General features: G+C 47.1%; 1 protein-coding gene across 3 annotated transcripts in view; it reads left to right on the top strand.

The window, feature by feature from the left end:
• FTSJ3 (FtsJ RNA 2'-O-methyltransferase 3) overlaps positions 1-17,323 on the top strand; it is a 416,394-nt gene that overhangs the window by 199,574 nt on the left and 199,497 nt on the right. For all 3 annotated transcript variants that reach the window (XM_069629038.1, XM_069629037.1, XM_069629039.1), the window contains exons 11-12: positions 15,047-15,133; positions 16,860-17,015. In XM_069629038.1, the coding sequence (XP_069485139.1) occupies positions 15,047-15,133; positions 16,860-17,015 (243 nt within the window). The remainder of the gene's footprint in view (positions 1-15,046; positions 15,134-16,859; positions 17,016-17,323) is intronic.

Below are 17,323 nucleotides of genomic sequence, written 5' to 3' on the forward strand. Positions count from 1 at the left end.
TTAGTCTCCTAGGAGACCCAAATGCACGCTGTGATAATTGGCCGGCTGACTGTCCGTCAAGGACAGCCACCCTGCTGGGTGACTGACGGCTAGGCTGGAATGAAAGGCAGAGAACTGTATTAAAGGCGAGTCTTTTGGCTTGGAAGGCAGAGTCGACCACTGGATGAAGGAACTGAGGAAGATCTTGAAGAGGATGCCTGCTGCAACTCCTGGACCATTGGTTTGCCTGGTGAAGCCCTGCTGCTGTGCTGAAATGCCAAGTTTGCTTCAACAGAGAAGACCCTGCAAGGACGACTTCTCCCCTTGAGTTGGTGGGACCAATCAACTCCAAAGTAAGCCACCTGGATTTCCTTCTCGGAGCTGGTTGAATTTCCACAGTTGCTGCTGGAAACCATAGAGCCAGGGAGAGGAACACCAGTTTGTGTGCGTTGCTTTTAAGTTGGCCAAGATCCTCCGGACTCCCAGGAAGCAGGACTGACAGAGCATGAGCCCCCTCAACAGAGTGCGGGACCCCAGAAGCAAGGAAAGTCCATCTCGACAGCCAGGAACCGCAGTGTTGCTATTTGCGGTAGACGTGAGGAGCTGAAACACCGAACAGCTACTGAAAGTGAAGTTTGCCGGTTGCAAGTTTTGACCGTCCCTGTGCATTGCTGGAGTCCCCCCGACGTCCTCCCTCTTGTCCTCACAACTGAGGCCCAGGAACAGCGAGCTCTGCAGAACTGCACAGGAACAGGAGTCATCTGCTGCATCTTTTCTTCATTTTAAAGTTACTGCACAAAGTCTAAGAGAACCCTCTTGCTGTAGAGTTGCTTGCATCTTCTACTACTCGCAAGTCTAACAGCTTGTGGCCCTACATTGATTCATCTTTTTCTCCAAAGACTTCAAAAACATTGTGCAAAGACTTTTCTACTTACCTTCAAAGAAGTGCTTCAGCCCATCTAGAATTTTGCCTATTGACTTTGGCTTAGCCTGTGTTAACTGAATAACTCTTATTGGGGGATCTGAAAGTATTGGCCTGCTTAAGAAATCTTTGGTATCTTGTTTGCTCTAATAATCTTTCCCTTTGGACTTACTCTTAAATAATTCTGAATGCCAACAGTAATACATTAATGTCAGCAGCAACCTAGCAATTTAAGTCACCTGTGGGTGTAGATCTCTGCTGTATGCCATCCCAAATGGGTATTTACTGCTACTGAACTTTAGAGTTTATAGTTTTGAAGTATATTTGTGTGGTGTTTTATTAGTGCTCCCTTCTGAAGAGGGCTTACATTAACTGACTGGTAAATACATTAATAAGTGTTTAATCAAGAAACCCTGTGTGTAAGTGTTTGCTTGACTACTTGTCACTGTGAATCTGTGTAACTCGCCCACAGCTCACATTGACCCCTCTTGAGATGAGCCTGGATATTCGTCCACACTACCAACCTGTGTAGTACAGACTTATACCAAAGGTTGGGTTTCTATTGCCAGGAGGTCATGGCTGTTGTAGTGCACCCTAAGGGTACTGCATACAATCATGATTAACTGGGAGAGAGGCCTATGTTTCACAGATGCCAGGTCTAAACACACATAAATTTGACAATCCTAGATGGTGGGAGAGTGGCCTATGTTTCACAAATGGCAGATATAAATGCACTTAAATGTGAGAAGACTAGATAGTGTGAGAGGCCTATGTTTCACAAATTGCAGGTCTAAACACACTTAAATTTGAGAATCCTAGATAGTGGGGTCTATCTTTCACAAATGGCAGACCTAAACGCGCTCCAATTTCGGGTTTCTAGTTAGTAGCGTGGCTAATTGTGCCCGGGATTGTGCCTACCTTGTCTGTAGATGCTTGTTGACGGCAGTGTGGTCTCATCAAGCTCTTGTAGATACTGGCAGGGGCTGCTCTGGCGGTTGCAGGTGCGGTGAGTGGGGGCGGTTGTTAGGTAGAATTGCATGCAGTACCCTCTGGGACCACCACACAATTAGGACTACAGGTGTAAGCCAAACCAACCTTTGGTATAAGTCTGTACCACACAGTTTTTGGTAGCAAGCTGAGCAGCCAGGCTTATCTCAAGAGTGAATGTGAGCAGTACAAGTTGTTACATAGAGGTTTCTCAATCAGTGGTTCAAGTAGACCCTTATATTCAAGGTTTCTTGGTAAAACACTTATTAATTTATTACACAATCATTTAGAAATAATTCACTATAAGGAGGCAACGTAATATTATTTCTGATGTTTGTTAATCTGCTTAGAATCACATGCTGTGCATAGGTCCGACATCCAGTGGTCACTGCAGAGTATTGCATTTTGTTTTTCGTAGTCGAAAAGGGGACGTCGACAAGGCGTGTCTGTAACACTATCCCTATAGTGACGTGCGTTGTACCCACAATCCCTCGCGCGTCGAGGTCCCTCAGATTGTTTTTTTCCGCCCAGCTTATGGTCGCCTTACGCGGAGCTCCTAGAGAGACATTGCAAGACACTTACTACGGACCTCGGTGCTTAATTTATACTTATTGTTAAAGATCCCTCCCCTCGACGTTAGCTGTGAAGCTGTTTCTCCGCCGAGCAAGTTTTCGACGGAGGGGAAGAGACGGAGGAGATCCTTCGGCGCTGCCGAACACGTGGCCAGGCCTCGCCGGCCAACATACAGTAGGGAGAGTGGGGGTTCGAACTTTTATCTTCTCATCGAGAATGTCTTTCTTTCTCCCCTATCTTTCCCTTGGGGTTGTTATCACCAGTTTTTATTGCCTCAGCTATGGAGAGGACACCTTTTAAGTTTTGCCCACTCTGTAGGGGCAAATACACTTGGAAGGACAAACACAAGCTCTGTAATCGTTGCTTGCCTCTCGATCATAAAGAGGACAGCTGCGCGGCCTGTAAGCTCTTGAAACCAAGAACTCTTAAAGAGCGGAAAGTTAAGAGGTGGGCGGACTACGCTATGTCGAAGTCAGTTTCCTCACCCGCCGCCGCTGTTACAGAAAGTGACGAGGAGGGTGATAACTCGACGTCCGTTACGGAAGTCATTAACCCCCAGAAGGAGCGCTGGCGCTCCTCGACGTCCGTCCCCGGCCCCGTCGGGCTCGGCTCACGCCCTGCTTATGGGGATGAACACCCCGGCGACAAGGACGCACACAGACCCCATAGGCCTAAGCACACAACCCACGGCTCTTCTTCGTCGAGGACGAAGGATCCATCAGCGCCGAAGGGGATGCAGAGCACTCCGGCGTCTACCTCAGACCGTAAGGGTCTCAAGCCCCACCCGCAAACGCAGCCGCGACAAGCGATTGGGCTTTCATCTAACACGGGCGCTACCTCAAAAACATCCGACGTAACGCTCCATAGAGCGGCCGTCGAGAAACAACGCGTAACGCAGGCAACGTCGACTCCAGAACCCTCGACTGACGAACTCGTTGTCGAGAGCCTGGCGAGAATTGTTTCCGAAGACAAACGTAAGCGGACGACGAAACAGACGTCGAATACCGCACCAAAAGATATAGAAACGCCGAAAAAGCACAAGAGTAGCCAGGAGCTGTCCCCTTCATCTAAGGGCACTTCTGAACTACCCGAGGGCTTTTCTGAGGGCGACGGAAACCTTTCGTCGACGTTGTAGGAGCGTTCTAAGCGTTTTGAAGGTGAAAACACTGATTTCCCCCCTCTAGACTATTCAGGGGTTCCCCATGAGACCCTTGAAAGACTCCATTCTTGTATGGAGAAAATGGAAAGGTTTTTGGGTAGCCAAAACCCACCCACACCCAAAAGACCAAGAGAATGGACCCAGGATGACCCTAGGGTCAAGATTCCTAGGCTGTTTCCCCCTTCTACAGACGCATATGACCTCACTGAAGAGGAGCAATACCTCCAGGAAGATGAGGAGTGTTAGGGTGGAGAAGAAGAACATGAGGAAGAGGGGTTCGAAGAAGATCCTTACACTACTGCAGGAGCTTTTGAAGAAGATACAGCTACCTCGCAGCCCTGGCAATCCCCATCAGTGCACTCAGACCCTGATGTCTTTCACCCTTCTCCTCTCAAGGATTCACATATCGGGAACACCTCTCCCATAGATGACCAACCTTCACTCAATGCACTATTGCACAAGGCAGCAGCGCATTTTGAGATAGACACAGGGGAAACTCTTCCTGACATAGACTTTGTAGAGAAAGTTATTAAAGAAAAATCCCCTGTTAGCCAGTCTATTCCGCTCCTGGCTTCTATAAAGAGAAGAATATCTCCTTCCCTTTCCAATCCTGCCTTAGTAAGAGGGGTCAACCCTCGAATAGAAAAGCTCTTCAGCCCTTCATCCTCTGACCCTTTGTACATCAGAGGACATTCTATTCCGGACTCCCTCGTAGTTACTAATACAAGAAAAAGAGCGGGGGTACCACTATCCACTAGTGAGGCACCACCTTACAAAGAGGGCAAGAAGCTCTATGCACTTGGAAAGAGAATCACGACCTCCGCCGCATTCTCAACTAGAATTGCAAATAACAATTCCCTACTAGCTAGCTACGCGGATGCACAGTGGAGCAAGCTGCGCAGCGAAGCAGAGAACGCACCAGAACCCCTGCGTTCACGCCTGTTAGCTATATCAGAGGGAACTCTTGTAAACCAGGGCATCGTGAAGAACTCTTTAGATGCCGCAGAGACGGCTGGCTGTTACCTGGTTCAGGGAATACTTCTCAAACGCCATGTCTGGCTACGCAATTCGGGATTTAAGCCAGAAACCCAGGCTTCCGTGATAAATAAGCCCATAGAACAAACACATCTGTTTGGGAAAGCAGTTGATGAGGCCCTACAACACGCGAAGAAAGAGTTTGATACCATCAAGACTCTTGACCAAATTTCTAGGCCACCTAACAGACGCAGCTATGGCAATAGACGCTCCTTTCGTGGCCAACGCCAGCAGCAAGGCCAACAGCAATTTTTCTCTGCTACCAACTGGCCCTCTAACCAAGGCACCCAGTTTAGTCAAAGAGGCCAACGTCGTGGCAAAGGAAGAGGTCGCGGCTCCAGCCCCAAAGGTCCCACGCCCAATACCAACTAATGACCCGAAGATTCGGGTCCCCTCCCATGCATCACCGGTCGGGGGCCGGCTAACATCGTTCCTTTCAGCATGGGAGGGAATAACGTCAGACCGCTGGGTATTATCCACCATAGCCCACGGATACTGCATCGAATTCAACGGTTCCCCGAAATACAGACCCCCACGGAACCGACGCATGACACCGGAACACCTCACTATTCTTCTTCAAGAAGTAGAAGAGCTACTGAAAAAAGAAGCTATAGAGGCTGTCCCCCTATCTCAGGTAACAGAAGGTATTTATTCAGTGTACTTCCTTGTACCCAAAAAGGATTTAACCATGCGCCCTGTATTAGATCTGCGCCCAGCGAACAAGTTTGTCAAACCCCAAAAGTTTTGTATGGTGACCTTGCAGGAAGTAATCCCACTGTTATCACAGGGGGATTACATGACAACACTAGACATGAAAGATGCATACTTTCATATTTTAATGTTGCCAGCGCACAGAAAGTACCTCAGGTTCAAGATAGAGAACAAACACTACCAGTTCAGAGTACTACCCTTCGGGATAGCATCTGCACCAAGGGTATTCACGAAAGTACTGGCAGTGGCAGCGGCCCACCTGCGCAGGTTATCCATCCCGGTATACCCTTACCTCGACGGCTGGCTCATAACAGGGGATTCTTACGAAACGTGCTTCTCCAATACCCAAAAGACCGTAGACCTTTTGTCCCAACTGGGCTTCTCCATCAACGAAAAGAAGTCCAGCTTAGACCCCAGCCAAATCAAACAATTCCTAGGGGCTCTAATTCGAACAAAGGACGGCCTCGTCTTCCCCTCCAACGAGAGGGTCCAAAACATGCTGTTTCAGATCCCCCATTATGTGGCAGGTCGAGAGGTGACGGTACGCAAAGCAATGCGCTTGCTAGGGATGATGGCGTCATGTATTTATTTGGTACCTCACGCGCGCTTGCGCCCAATGCAAGAGTGGCTTTACAGCCAGTGGTGTCAGGCCAGCGGACAATGGGAAGATCTAGTGGTGGTCTCGCTTGCCTTGGTTCTCTCGCTACGGTGGTGGACAAAGGAAAACCTGTTATTAGGGAAGACTTTTGCAACACCCGCAGTGGAAGCCACTCTAACCACAGACGCATCCCTTACAGGATGGGGGGCTCACCTATCCCATCAGACTGCTCACGGAGTGTGGACTCCGAGCTTAGCATCCAAGCATATCAACCTGCTGGAACTACTAGCGGTGTTCAAAGCACTGAAAGCCTTTCAGGAACACTTACAAGGAAAGACAGTGATGGTCCTCACAGACAGCACCACAGCCATGTACTACCTCAACAAGCAAAGGGGCACTCACTCTCCAGGACTGTCCAAGCTGTCCCAGAATATATGAAAGTGGGCTCTCAAACACAACATGTTCCTACTATCACAACATGTACCAGTGGAACTCAATCTGCTAGCAGACAAACTCAGCAGAGACTTCCCCCTGCCCAAAGAGTACGAATGGCAATTGCACGAAGACATCGTTTTAGACGTCTTCACGCAATGGGGATTCCCGGAAATAGACCTGTTTGCAACCCTGGAGAACTCACAATGCCAAAGTTACGCCTCCAGGTACCCCCAAAACCAGTCCAAGGGGAACGGTCTGTCGATTCAATGGTCAGGGAAATTTGTTTACGCCTTTCCCCCGACTCCCCTCCTCAACAAAGTGGTGCACAAAATGCACCAGGAGCAGGTTACCATGATACTAGTGGCCCCAATGTGGGCCCGGCAGCCATGGTTCGCTCACTTGATGGAGATGTCCCTATCTCCCCCAGTGAAACTTCCCTGCCCGTACAACATGCTGTCACAAGACAAGGGCAGGACACTGCATCCATGCCCTCAGACCATGAACTTAGCAGCCTGGCTCCTGAGATCATAGAATTTGGACATTTACATCTCCCACAGAGATGTATGGACATCCTCAGTGAAGCCAGAAAACCTAATACTCGCCACTGCTATTCTAGCAAGTGGAAAAGATTTGTCATCTGGTGTAGAGGTAAGAACATCTACCCGGTTGACTGCTCTGCCACTAACATTATTCTGTACTTGACCCATTTACTGGATTCAGGTCTAGTGTTTAATTCCATTAAAGTCCATCTAGCGGCACTTTCTGCATACACCACTTCCCAACTTAAAGTGTCGTGGTGGAAGATACCAGTTATCAAGGCCTTCATGGAGGGGGTAAAGAGAATACACCCTCCGATAGCTAACCCAGCTCCCGGATGGGACTTAAACGTGGTACTTTCTAGACTCATGGGCACTCCTTTCGACCCCATGCACAAGGCAACTCTTAAATACCTCACTCTTAAGACTGCTTTCCTAATAGCTATCACCTCCATTAGGAGAGTAAGTGAACCACAGGCTCTTTCTGTACTAGACCCCTTCGTAACAGTTCACAAGGATAAGGTGGTTCTACGCACACACCCAAGGTTTGCACCAAAATTCATCTCGAAATTTCATGTAAACCAGTCTATAGAACTACCAACGTTCTTTCAAAACCCTTCCAGCTTGGGAGAAAAAAAGTCTGCATACACTAGACTTACGCAGAGCTGTCATGTTCTACATGGAAAGAACCAAAACACTGAGAAAGACTAATCAGTTCTTTGTCTCTGTGGCAGCAGGAAGAGAAGGAGATGCAGTTTCTAAGTCCACTATATCTAGATGGATTGTACAATGCATCACTCTCTGTTACACTCTTGCTAAGAGAGAATTACCCTTCAAGCCAAGAGCACATTCCACTCGAGGCACTGGGGCTTCCATAGCATTCATTGCAAATGTTCCCCTTGAGTCCATCTGCAAAGCGGCTACCTGGAGTTCTGTGCAAACCTTTACAAAACACTACTGTCTAGATGCACACTCTAGATCTGACTCCCAGGTGTGACAGGCAGTATTAAGACATCTTTTCTCTACTGTTCCTTCTCATAACCCACCGCCAACTCCGGGTACTGCTCGCTAGTCTATGCACAGCATGTGATTCTAAGCAGATTAACAAACATCAGAAGATAATGCATTACTTACCGTAAAGGCATTTCTGATGGTTGTATCTGCTTAGATTCACATGCGCCCACCCTTCCTCCCCGCTCGGATGGAAGGAACATAGACATCCTTTCCTATATTTCTCTTTCTGTACTCACTCACGTCTAGAAGGCTCCCTCAGGGCAGAAAAATACAAACAGAGGGACCTCGACGCGTGAGGGATTGTGGGTACAACGCACGTCACTATAGGGATAGTGTTACAGACACGCCTTGTCGACGTCCCCTTTTCGACTACGAAAAACAAAATGCAATACTCCGCAGTGACCACTGGATGTCGGACCTATGCACAGCATGTGAATCTAAGCAGATACAACCATCAGAAATGCCTTTACGGTAAGTAATGCATTGTCATACCAATACACTACAATACAAAACTAAGGTTTTGAGACAGTTTGAGCTCCCCTGAAATAGGAGCCAAATGGCAGTTCAGTTACTTAGAAGTCAGCAAAAAGGCATAAGGTAAGTAGAATAGACCACATATAATTGTTAGACATTAGAAATAGTTTCAGTTCACCAGAAGAGTTCAATTCAAGTCAATAGGCCTAGGCCAAAGTCAATGATCTAGTGTACTGGATGGGAAAGAGCAGTTCTGGTAGTCTTTGCAAAAGTTCTCACAAGTAGTTTAGGTGAAAAAGGATCATATGTTGGGTCGCAAGCTGATTAGGCCTGCAAGTTGGGAAAGTTTCACGAACTTTCACCGCGAGAGTGGCTTTCTCTCGATCGGGTTGGCACAGTACCTTTTTAATATGAATAAACAAATGCAGCTGAAGTCGTTCGTTCCTGGGAGTTCCTGCAGATCTCACTGTTCCTGAGCCTCAACCGTGGGGACAATAGGGAAGACGTCGGGGGGGACTCCTGCACTGCACGGGATTATCAGAAAACGCAAACAAAATGGAGTCACTTCAGTTCCAGTAGCTATAGATTCAAGCACACAAGCTGGTATCCCTTTCCCTGGTTAATCCTTGAGAATGGTGTCCAGGTGGCTTGTGAGTTGATACAAAGGAAGAAGTAGTCCTTGAAGGGGCTTCTCTGTCGAGATGAACTTGGCAATTCGGACCTGCAGCAGGGCTTCACTGGGCAAACCAATGGTCCAGGAGTTGCAGCAGCCGTCCTCTTCCAGCTCTTCGGTTCTTTCGTTCCAGTGGTCGACTCTGCTTTCCAGTCCAGGAGACTCGTCTACAGTTCTCTCCCTTTCATTCCAGCCTAGCTGTCACTCACCCAGCAGGGTTGCTGTCCTTGCTGGACAGTCAGCCAGCCAATCACGCCGGAGTGCATTTGGGTCTCCTAGGAGACTAAGCACGGGGAGTTTTGGGCACCTCCCTCACTTCTTGCCCACCCCAGACACTCAAGCGCCAGAGGCGGTCTTCAATCCTGAAGCCCTCCAAAGGCATACGAACAAAGGGACCAAACCTGGTTTGGCACGCAGAGACAAACACTAGAAGGATCTTTCCAAAATGAAACGCAGAAAAAAGACCGTGACCCGTTTAAACAAAGGGGCTTAAGGTGCCATCTTGAAAAACATGGCTCCCGTGATTTTTAGCTACCGGTGTTCGCGGTCGGGAAAATTATGGTAGATTGTTCTAATACCACTGCCACCAGCCTTTTTAATAGGAAAGGGTAGCATTTGACTGCTACATGAGTATTTAGACACAGGGAATACTATGTAACCCCTCCAGCACTCCATTGTAAGACGGTGTGTGCTGGTTCTAGGCATTTGGAAAGACGGGTAGTCAATTTCACTTTACATTCTCTGGGAAACAGTAGTTCATCCCAGAGAAGGTATTTAAAACTTTGGGAAGTCTAAGAGACATCCCTGTGTCACTGCACTGAAGGTGCTGTGTAACACACATGAACAGATGATGCCTATGGAGTTATCTAAAACTCCATAATCAAGAACACAAGTGTAAAATGCACATCAAGATACATGAGTGGGGAAAAAAGGCTCACCCTCTTTACAGATAAAACAAAATAAGTACTCAAAATCCAGAAAAGTTGCTGGGGGTGTCTAAGGTGAAAGTAATTAGCACATTTATGAGAATTCTCCCTAACGGCGGTCACCCGGTTTGTTGGTCGGTGGTTGCCAGCCTCCCCTATTGACACCTGCAGACACCTGCTGGGCTGCCTCTTTGGGGCTGCCCTTTGCCTTGGGCCCTTAGCCGTGGGGGCTACTGGGCAGGAGGGCTGGCCAGATTAGGTTGGGTGTTGGTTAAAAGAGAGACGGACCAATTGGGGCTTTGGGAGGGTATGGGAGGCGGGACGGGGGACTGGGAGCAACAGAGAGGGTTGCGCTATCCCGAAAGAGCACCTGAGAAGCTGGTCAGAGGCGCACGCAGGGCACCAGGATAAGAGCGCCTACCTGCTGCCTGGTGGTAAATGGCACAGGAAGCGTTTGGCGGAGGTTAGGCCTTCAGTATGCACACTAGGCACACCGACCAATCGAGGCCTGGGGGAGGGCACGGGAGGTGGGACTGGGAGCAACAGAGGGTTGTGCTGGTCCCAAAAGAGCACCTGGGAAGCTGGTCAAAGGTGCAGGGCACCGGGCCAAGGACACTTACTTGGTGGTAAATCAGTGCAAGACATGGGAGGGACAGAGACGGAAGACGCAGGAGAGAAGGTGGGTTAAGATGTACGCTGGTGAGTATAGAGAACATCCGGGCATGAGAGGCAAAAGGCTGAGTCGGGTAAATTGTTTGGCGGGCACATTCCCAAGATCTCTGGTAGTTACTAACGCCCTTTTAGGTAATTATTATTACTATCATTTATTAGCAATATAGACATTATTATCAATATTCTCTGTATACTTGCCTGGGGACTAGGGACTCCTGGATTAGGGTGATATGTGATAGTTTATTTATATAGCGCCTATACACCATGTGTTACAAAGCGTTTAAGGCAAGGGAGGGAACAAGGGAAAATATAATGACATTCTCACAGGCCATGAACAATAAGAATGTGAAATTAACTATCGTACTCGGCCTGGCGACATTTCAGATAGTGCAAGAGCTAAGACACAGATAAGGCAATGGAAACAGACTGGCGGCTACCATACCAGGCCTGACAACATTTCTGGTAGAGCCGGAGATTAACAAAAGGTGAGGGACAGGGGTGTATAAAGGGAGTGTAGGAACAAAACAAGCCACTAACGTACTAGGCCTGACGATGACATTTCAGATGGTGCTGGGGATGTGGGGGGGGGGAGGGAGGGGAGAAAACACGTAGGGGAGGGGGAGGATACAAACAAGGTTGCTATTATACTAGGTCAAAGACAATTCTGATAGCGTAAGGACATAGAAGAAAGTAAGGAGAGGAGATGGGAAATGGGAGAAAGGGGAGAGGAGGAGAGAACAAAGAGCAGTGAAAACGTGGAGAAGCAAGAGAGGAGAGTGAATACAATTGCAGAAGTGAGTAGTAACCCATAATGTTGCGAGAGAACAGCAAATACAAGCCAGGATTCGAGATGAAAATGGGAACAGCATGATTCGGGTCCACCACGAGTACAAGATGCAGGGGAATTACAGCATGAGAGTTGAGAGAGGGTGACGCACTGTGAGTCAATGAAGTCCATAAACGTCAAATCCAAGCATTGGCAAAAGGCGTCAATGGTGAAACCAGAATGTATCAGACTCCTGCTGAGGTAGGATGTTGTGGGGGGGGCGGGGAGACGATTAGAGGGGTGAGCGCTATCTCTAAATGAGATTGAGGAATGGGCCTAAAGCCCTGAAAAATGTTGGGAAAGTTTTTCATACGTATGATAAATCTTCCTGACCTTGTCAACCCCAGAACCTTTGTTTGGATTTGGGGGATTATTTCTCCTTGTCCCTAGGTGGGGGGAAATCTTTTTTTCCTTCTCACCTAGTGTTTATTTGTCTTGCCGTAGTGTATGATTGGAGTTAGTTTCCTATAACTTTAGGTCTCAGGCTGGGTTGCCCCTTTGGGCTTCCCTGTTAATTTTTCTTTAATGCACTTGGGTGACCTACTGATCCTGAGGGGTAAAGAGGGATTTTTTAACCCCCTTTACATTTTATATAGTGAGCCAGCACGCTCCACCTTATGTGGAGTGCTGGGGGATACAATGTATCCCCTTTCTTCCTTACCCAGAAACATTCATGTTGCAATTGCAAGGTTACTTGCATGGCTGGGGGCAGTGGTTTTACCTTAGTGATGTTTTAGTCTTATTACTAGCAGGTGTTAAATCAGCCTCGGTAGTGCACAGAAGGGCCACCATTCTGTTAGAATAGTGGGTTCCTTCTTTTTTGCCATTTTTAAGTATCCTTGATGTTTGAGGTTCCCCTGCCATTCTAGGTGGGAACGACCTCAGTGGAAGTTGTCTTTGGCGAGAATCCTTTGTATTCCCTGCCCAGGCTCGAGAGTGTCTGAGAAGGCATAAAGCGAGGGAGGAGTCCAAATCTCTGCAGCCCTTTGTCTTTCACCTTGCCCGAAAAGAACCAAAGCCCAGTGGGGGGCTGGCTGTCCTGATTGGAGTCCCTGAACACTTTAACTGACTTTGAAAGGGAATACTTACTTGTTAAAGAGGATATCCTCAACCTACCTACAGCTGGCTACTAGACCACTAGGATCACTTCTGCCTCTGAGAGAACTCATGCAATAGATTAGGCAAGGACTGGATAAGAAAATAATTCTGCCTTGAAAGCATAACCAGTGTAAAATTATTACTTGCTACAGAAGTTAGTGTGGTAACTAGCTCTGTGAAAGACGTAGTTACAAAGTGTCATTAAGTTTATGCTTACCTTTGTGTTGCATTGTTCCCCTTTAAAACATATATAAGTTGCTTTGAATGCCCCCCCCCCTTTTCTAAAAAGTATTGGTACTGTTTGTTAGGGAGATTTATTATTGTTATGCTTCATCCCTACTCTTAGTGAGACCCCCAGCACGTCATGCTGGACTTCTGGACCTTTTTCTTTAATCCTGAATGAGTGGAGTCTTTTATTAGTGAGAATTGTCATTTCTGTTTGAAGTCCCTTCAACCTTGAAGACCCCAGCTCTTTTTCTGGACTTTAGGACTTTTTAATTTTAACCCTGGAGTGAGTAAGACCGTTTTCTCACTCTCTCCTCTTCTGACCTTATTTGGATTATGTTTCCTCTGTTTTTGGAGTATGACAAACTCCATAGGCATCTACTTTTTGTATGGTGACACACAGCACATTCATTGAAGTGGGGAGGAGTGTTTCAATCCCCTGCCCTTTGGCTGCCTGAGTGCCTGAATGGAACCAGTCCCTCTGGGACGTCTGGCTGACCTGATTGGACAGCCACATGCCTCTTTCTGTAAACTGCTGAGACCGATTGCAGAGTAGTGTGTGCTGAAACTGAATAACAAATGAGGTTCCTGAGGTGGAAGGCAAGTTGACCACTGGAAGCTGAAGTAACCGAAGAAGATGACCAGAAATGCCTGCAGACCCTTTGAAACCCCATGAAGCGAGCACTGCTGTCCTGACCCTGTTTTCTGTGTGACAGAGGAACTCTGAAGAGGACGAGTCCTTCCCTTAACTGGTGGGAACAACCACTCCAAAGGCGAACTTTAATCAGAGCCATCTCTGGGGGTCCTGTGACTTTCCAGAACTGCGGTGCCCGAGTACCTGGAGACCTCTGACCCAATTGAAGTGCATCGTTGTGGAAAGGCTGAATCCGTTTTAGCTGAGCTCCAGGTAAACCTCCACAGACACAATCTGACTCCTGTCCCCTTAGTCGAGAGCTTGAGTCCAGAAAACCAAGAAGGTTGACTGGGCGAATCATGTCCTTTGTTGGTGCTGCAGAAAAGGCACCGAAACCGCATATTGACCAGAGAAGTTGCAGAAATCCATGCCAGAGGTCCTCCCTCGAGGCTGCAGCTGACCAATCCCATCAATTGTCCTGCTTTTCGTCAAGAGACCAAGGAATCTGGAGGTAGGGTCCAATGCTGCCACATCGAGCAGAATCCACCCACAAACATTTCTTCAAACAAAAAGGTACTGTGATGAAAAGGTTATTACCTCAATCCGAAAAGTTGCTCCAGAGCATTGGAGTGCACATAGAGGTGTTCAGGGCAACCCCCTCTTACCTTCAACTCAAGCTGCTGCTTTTGTCCCTTTAGCGAGTCCTTTAACAGGGTCTCCAACCTTTGTTACATCTTCTTTTATCTTGGATACTAGAGACTAAAAAATATCCACAGAAGTTTTCGTTGTTCTGCGGCTTGTCAAGACTTGGATAACTCTCCGAACTGTATTTCTAGGGTTGCGTTTTGAACTTAAAAAGCCTTGCTGTGCGAAGAAACTGCATCTATAACCTTAAGCTTTGCTAGTCTTACATTAACCAACTATTTTCCTTCCTAAAAGTCATTATCTTATGTGATTTTGCTAACTAAATAAAATTACTGTATTACTTTGTGTGCGAGTGCGCGTTATTACCGATAATACAGTAGAACTGTCATTGGTGTCAAACGCTGTAACAATATTAACCGCAAGCAACTACAAACTAAGCGGTGGCCTTTGAAAAGTATTCTAATGTATTTTGGTTCAATGTACTAAGTATTTAAAATAAATTGATTTGTGTGTATATAAAATCTATATTTTAATATACATTTATTGAGTAAGTGTTTCTTTGAATTGCATTACTAGCTAGGTTCAGTGCATCTTCCTTTTAGGATATGCCTGACTGCTCTGCCACTGTACAAAGAGTTGGGAATCTACAAACCATTGGGATAGTTTTGTAAAGTCTACCTCACAGTGGACTTTTGGAAAACACCCCTAATTCTGAACTGAATGAGTGTAAAAGCTTATCAATAGGGTTTTACCTGCCTTAAATAATGTCATTCTTCATTGGGTATTGCTTTCCCATGTCTGCTCTTAGTTTTTCAGCCATCTGATTGTGAAGGTAAATGTTCAGTTTGCTGGTGACTGTTTCTGTGTATTTGCCTTGTTAATAAAGGCACTTTCTTTACCTCTGGTCTTTGCTTCTAATCCTAGGTCCCTCTTGAGCTGGCGTTCCAAGCTACGACGATATTTGGCCAGGAAGCTGAAAGACCAAGCGAAGGAGCTTGATGGGGGCATAAGGTGAGAAAGCGTGTTCCTGAGAAAGGGGAAATGGTGTCTTTGTGCCCCATATTCCTCATCACCTCTGTTTGCACATGGAGGGAAGCTTATCACAAGCCCCTCTTTCTGTTTTTTGGACATTGCTCTGTGATTGGTACATCGCAGGGTACAGGGTGGGATGGGATTTGTCCTTCATTAGCCATTGAGCCGTAGTCGGGGTGGGGGGGAGGGGGAATGTACACTCACTCTTTTTCTCTCACAGGAGATAATGTTGCTCCGTTACGTAATGTGGTGGCAGGGAGCTGTTACATGCAGGCATACACGTAGGCGGCTTCCTGCTGCCATATTTTGGTTATTAGCATGGCGGTGTGCAAATGTGCAGGGCAAAAGTTGATGAGCACTGTATATGCTGCCTTTTGGCCTGCACATTTGCACTCTGCTGTTAAAATGAGTAAACGCTGCCTTTGATGGTTTCATGGCAGGCAGTGTTTACATTGTCGCTCTATGGAGCCCGCCTGATGCTTTTTGCTGGTGCCTAACGACAGCAGGGTCTATCGGGATCCTCAGTATTTGCACTGGCATGAAAATGAATGCCAAGGCAAATGTTGGGGCATTTGTATGGCAGAGAGTAAGGGAGATTGGTGGAAATGCAAGCTGCCTTCTGCCCCTCTTCACCACACAAATGAATTAAAATTAGCTGTGGAGTCAACGGAGGGCGGCATAAAAGCCTTATAAAATGAGCTCTCCATACTCTTTCTCCCTCACTCTCATTTTATATCCATCTTGTGCTTTGTGGCTGAGGCCACTCTAAGATGGTTACCACATTCTCTACAATGCGTTCTCCCAGCCCTGCACCTGACAGAACTTGCGTCTCTGCGGTAAAATTCCTCCTCCCCTGGATCTCCTCCTATACAATGCCCTTGTGTAGCGGTAGAATTCCATTTTCGTTTTGCTCCTGTTTTCTGGTGCTCTGTCTTCAAGTGTAGCATTTTGGGATGTATTTGTAGGGTGACCAAAGTCTGGTTTTCCCAGGACAGTCCTGGAATTAGGCCTTCTGTCCCCCGTCCGAAGGGTGTTTCTAATTTTAAAACTCTGTCCCAGTTTTGGGGAAAGTGTCTGTGGCCCGGGTCCGGGTCCCTGCCCCTGGCCTGGTTTTTTGGATTAAAGGTAAGGTTACCACTACCAGTTCTAGTATGAAATGATAGAATATTGATAGTGGGCAACCATTATAAATCGGGCAAACATCGGAATAGTTAACATATTTTTACGTTGTCCCTCTGACATCCCAGCCTGGGCCTGCCTGCCTGTTTGTGCCACAGACTGGTTACAAAACCAAATACTAAGAAAAGCCTGTAATATCAATTCGAGCAAAAGCACCTTTGATAATGACATTCTTGCATTAAAAATCAAAACCGTAAATTTTATTTCCAGCATAGCAGTTAAGTGCAGGTAATATTGTGCTGGTATAGTGTAAGAGTCGGGGCTGTGGCAGCTGCCCTGGTCTTCCTTCTTTTATGTTTGTGGCCGTCCTGTGTTTTTTTTTTTTATTGTGAACATCAGGTGTGTATTTGGCAGCTGTGGTACACTCTTGCTTACAATATTAACAGGCGCTCCTGATGCTCCAGCAATAAATGTGTCATTCTGTTAATCGGTATGTTGGAATTGCCTATATAAAGTGCAACTGCTGTCTGTTCCTCACACAAGATCAGTTTCACGGTCGCTAGGCTAACCACGATTCTCCCCGCAGCCTGAGCTCTGGCGAGGAGGAAGATGCAAACGATGATGACGACGAGGAGAAGCCAAGCACACCTGCCCCGGTGAAGGACCCTGAACAGGAGGAGGAAGAGGAGCTAGAAAAGCGCCTGGCAGAACTGAAGGCTGAGGAGGTGGCCGAACTGAAGAGGTAAGCGGCCAGGGGCCGATGGGGTGGCATCAATACGTGAAAGCACACTTGCCCCAAAATCTGTGGCAAAATGTCCAGCACACTTGTGAGCACATTCAAATATCATTCAGTGTTTGCTAATTTGGTGTCAGATTACCGCATGTGCTCTTTTAAAACATTGAAGTAAGCACCTGTTTAACTTTAGCGAACAGCAACATACTTGTACATGTTCTTAACTCACTCTAAAATAGCAGCCTCACGTTTGCCTCTGTATTGAGACATTTGAACTATCCAACCTGCTTTCTGTTGACATTCCGGCGAAAATTGTT

The sequence above is a fragment of the Ambystoma mexicanum genome, chromosome 12 (assembly GCF_040938575.1).
Source record: "Ambystoma mexicanum isolate Mex_15411 chromosome 12, UKY_AmexF1_1, whole genome shotgun sequence".
In the NCBI taxonomy this organism is placed as follows: Eukaryota; Metazoa; Chordata; class Amphibia; order Caudata; family Ambystomatidae; genus Ambystoma; species Ambystoma mexicanum.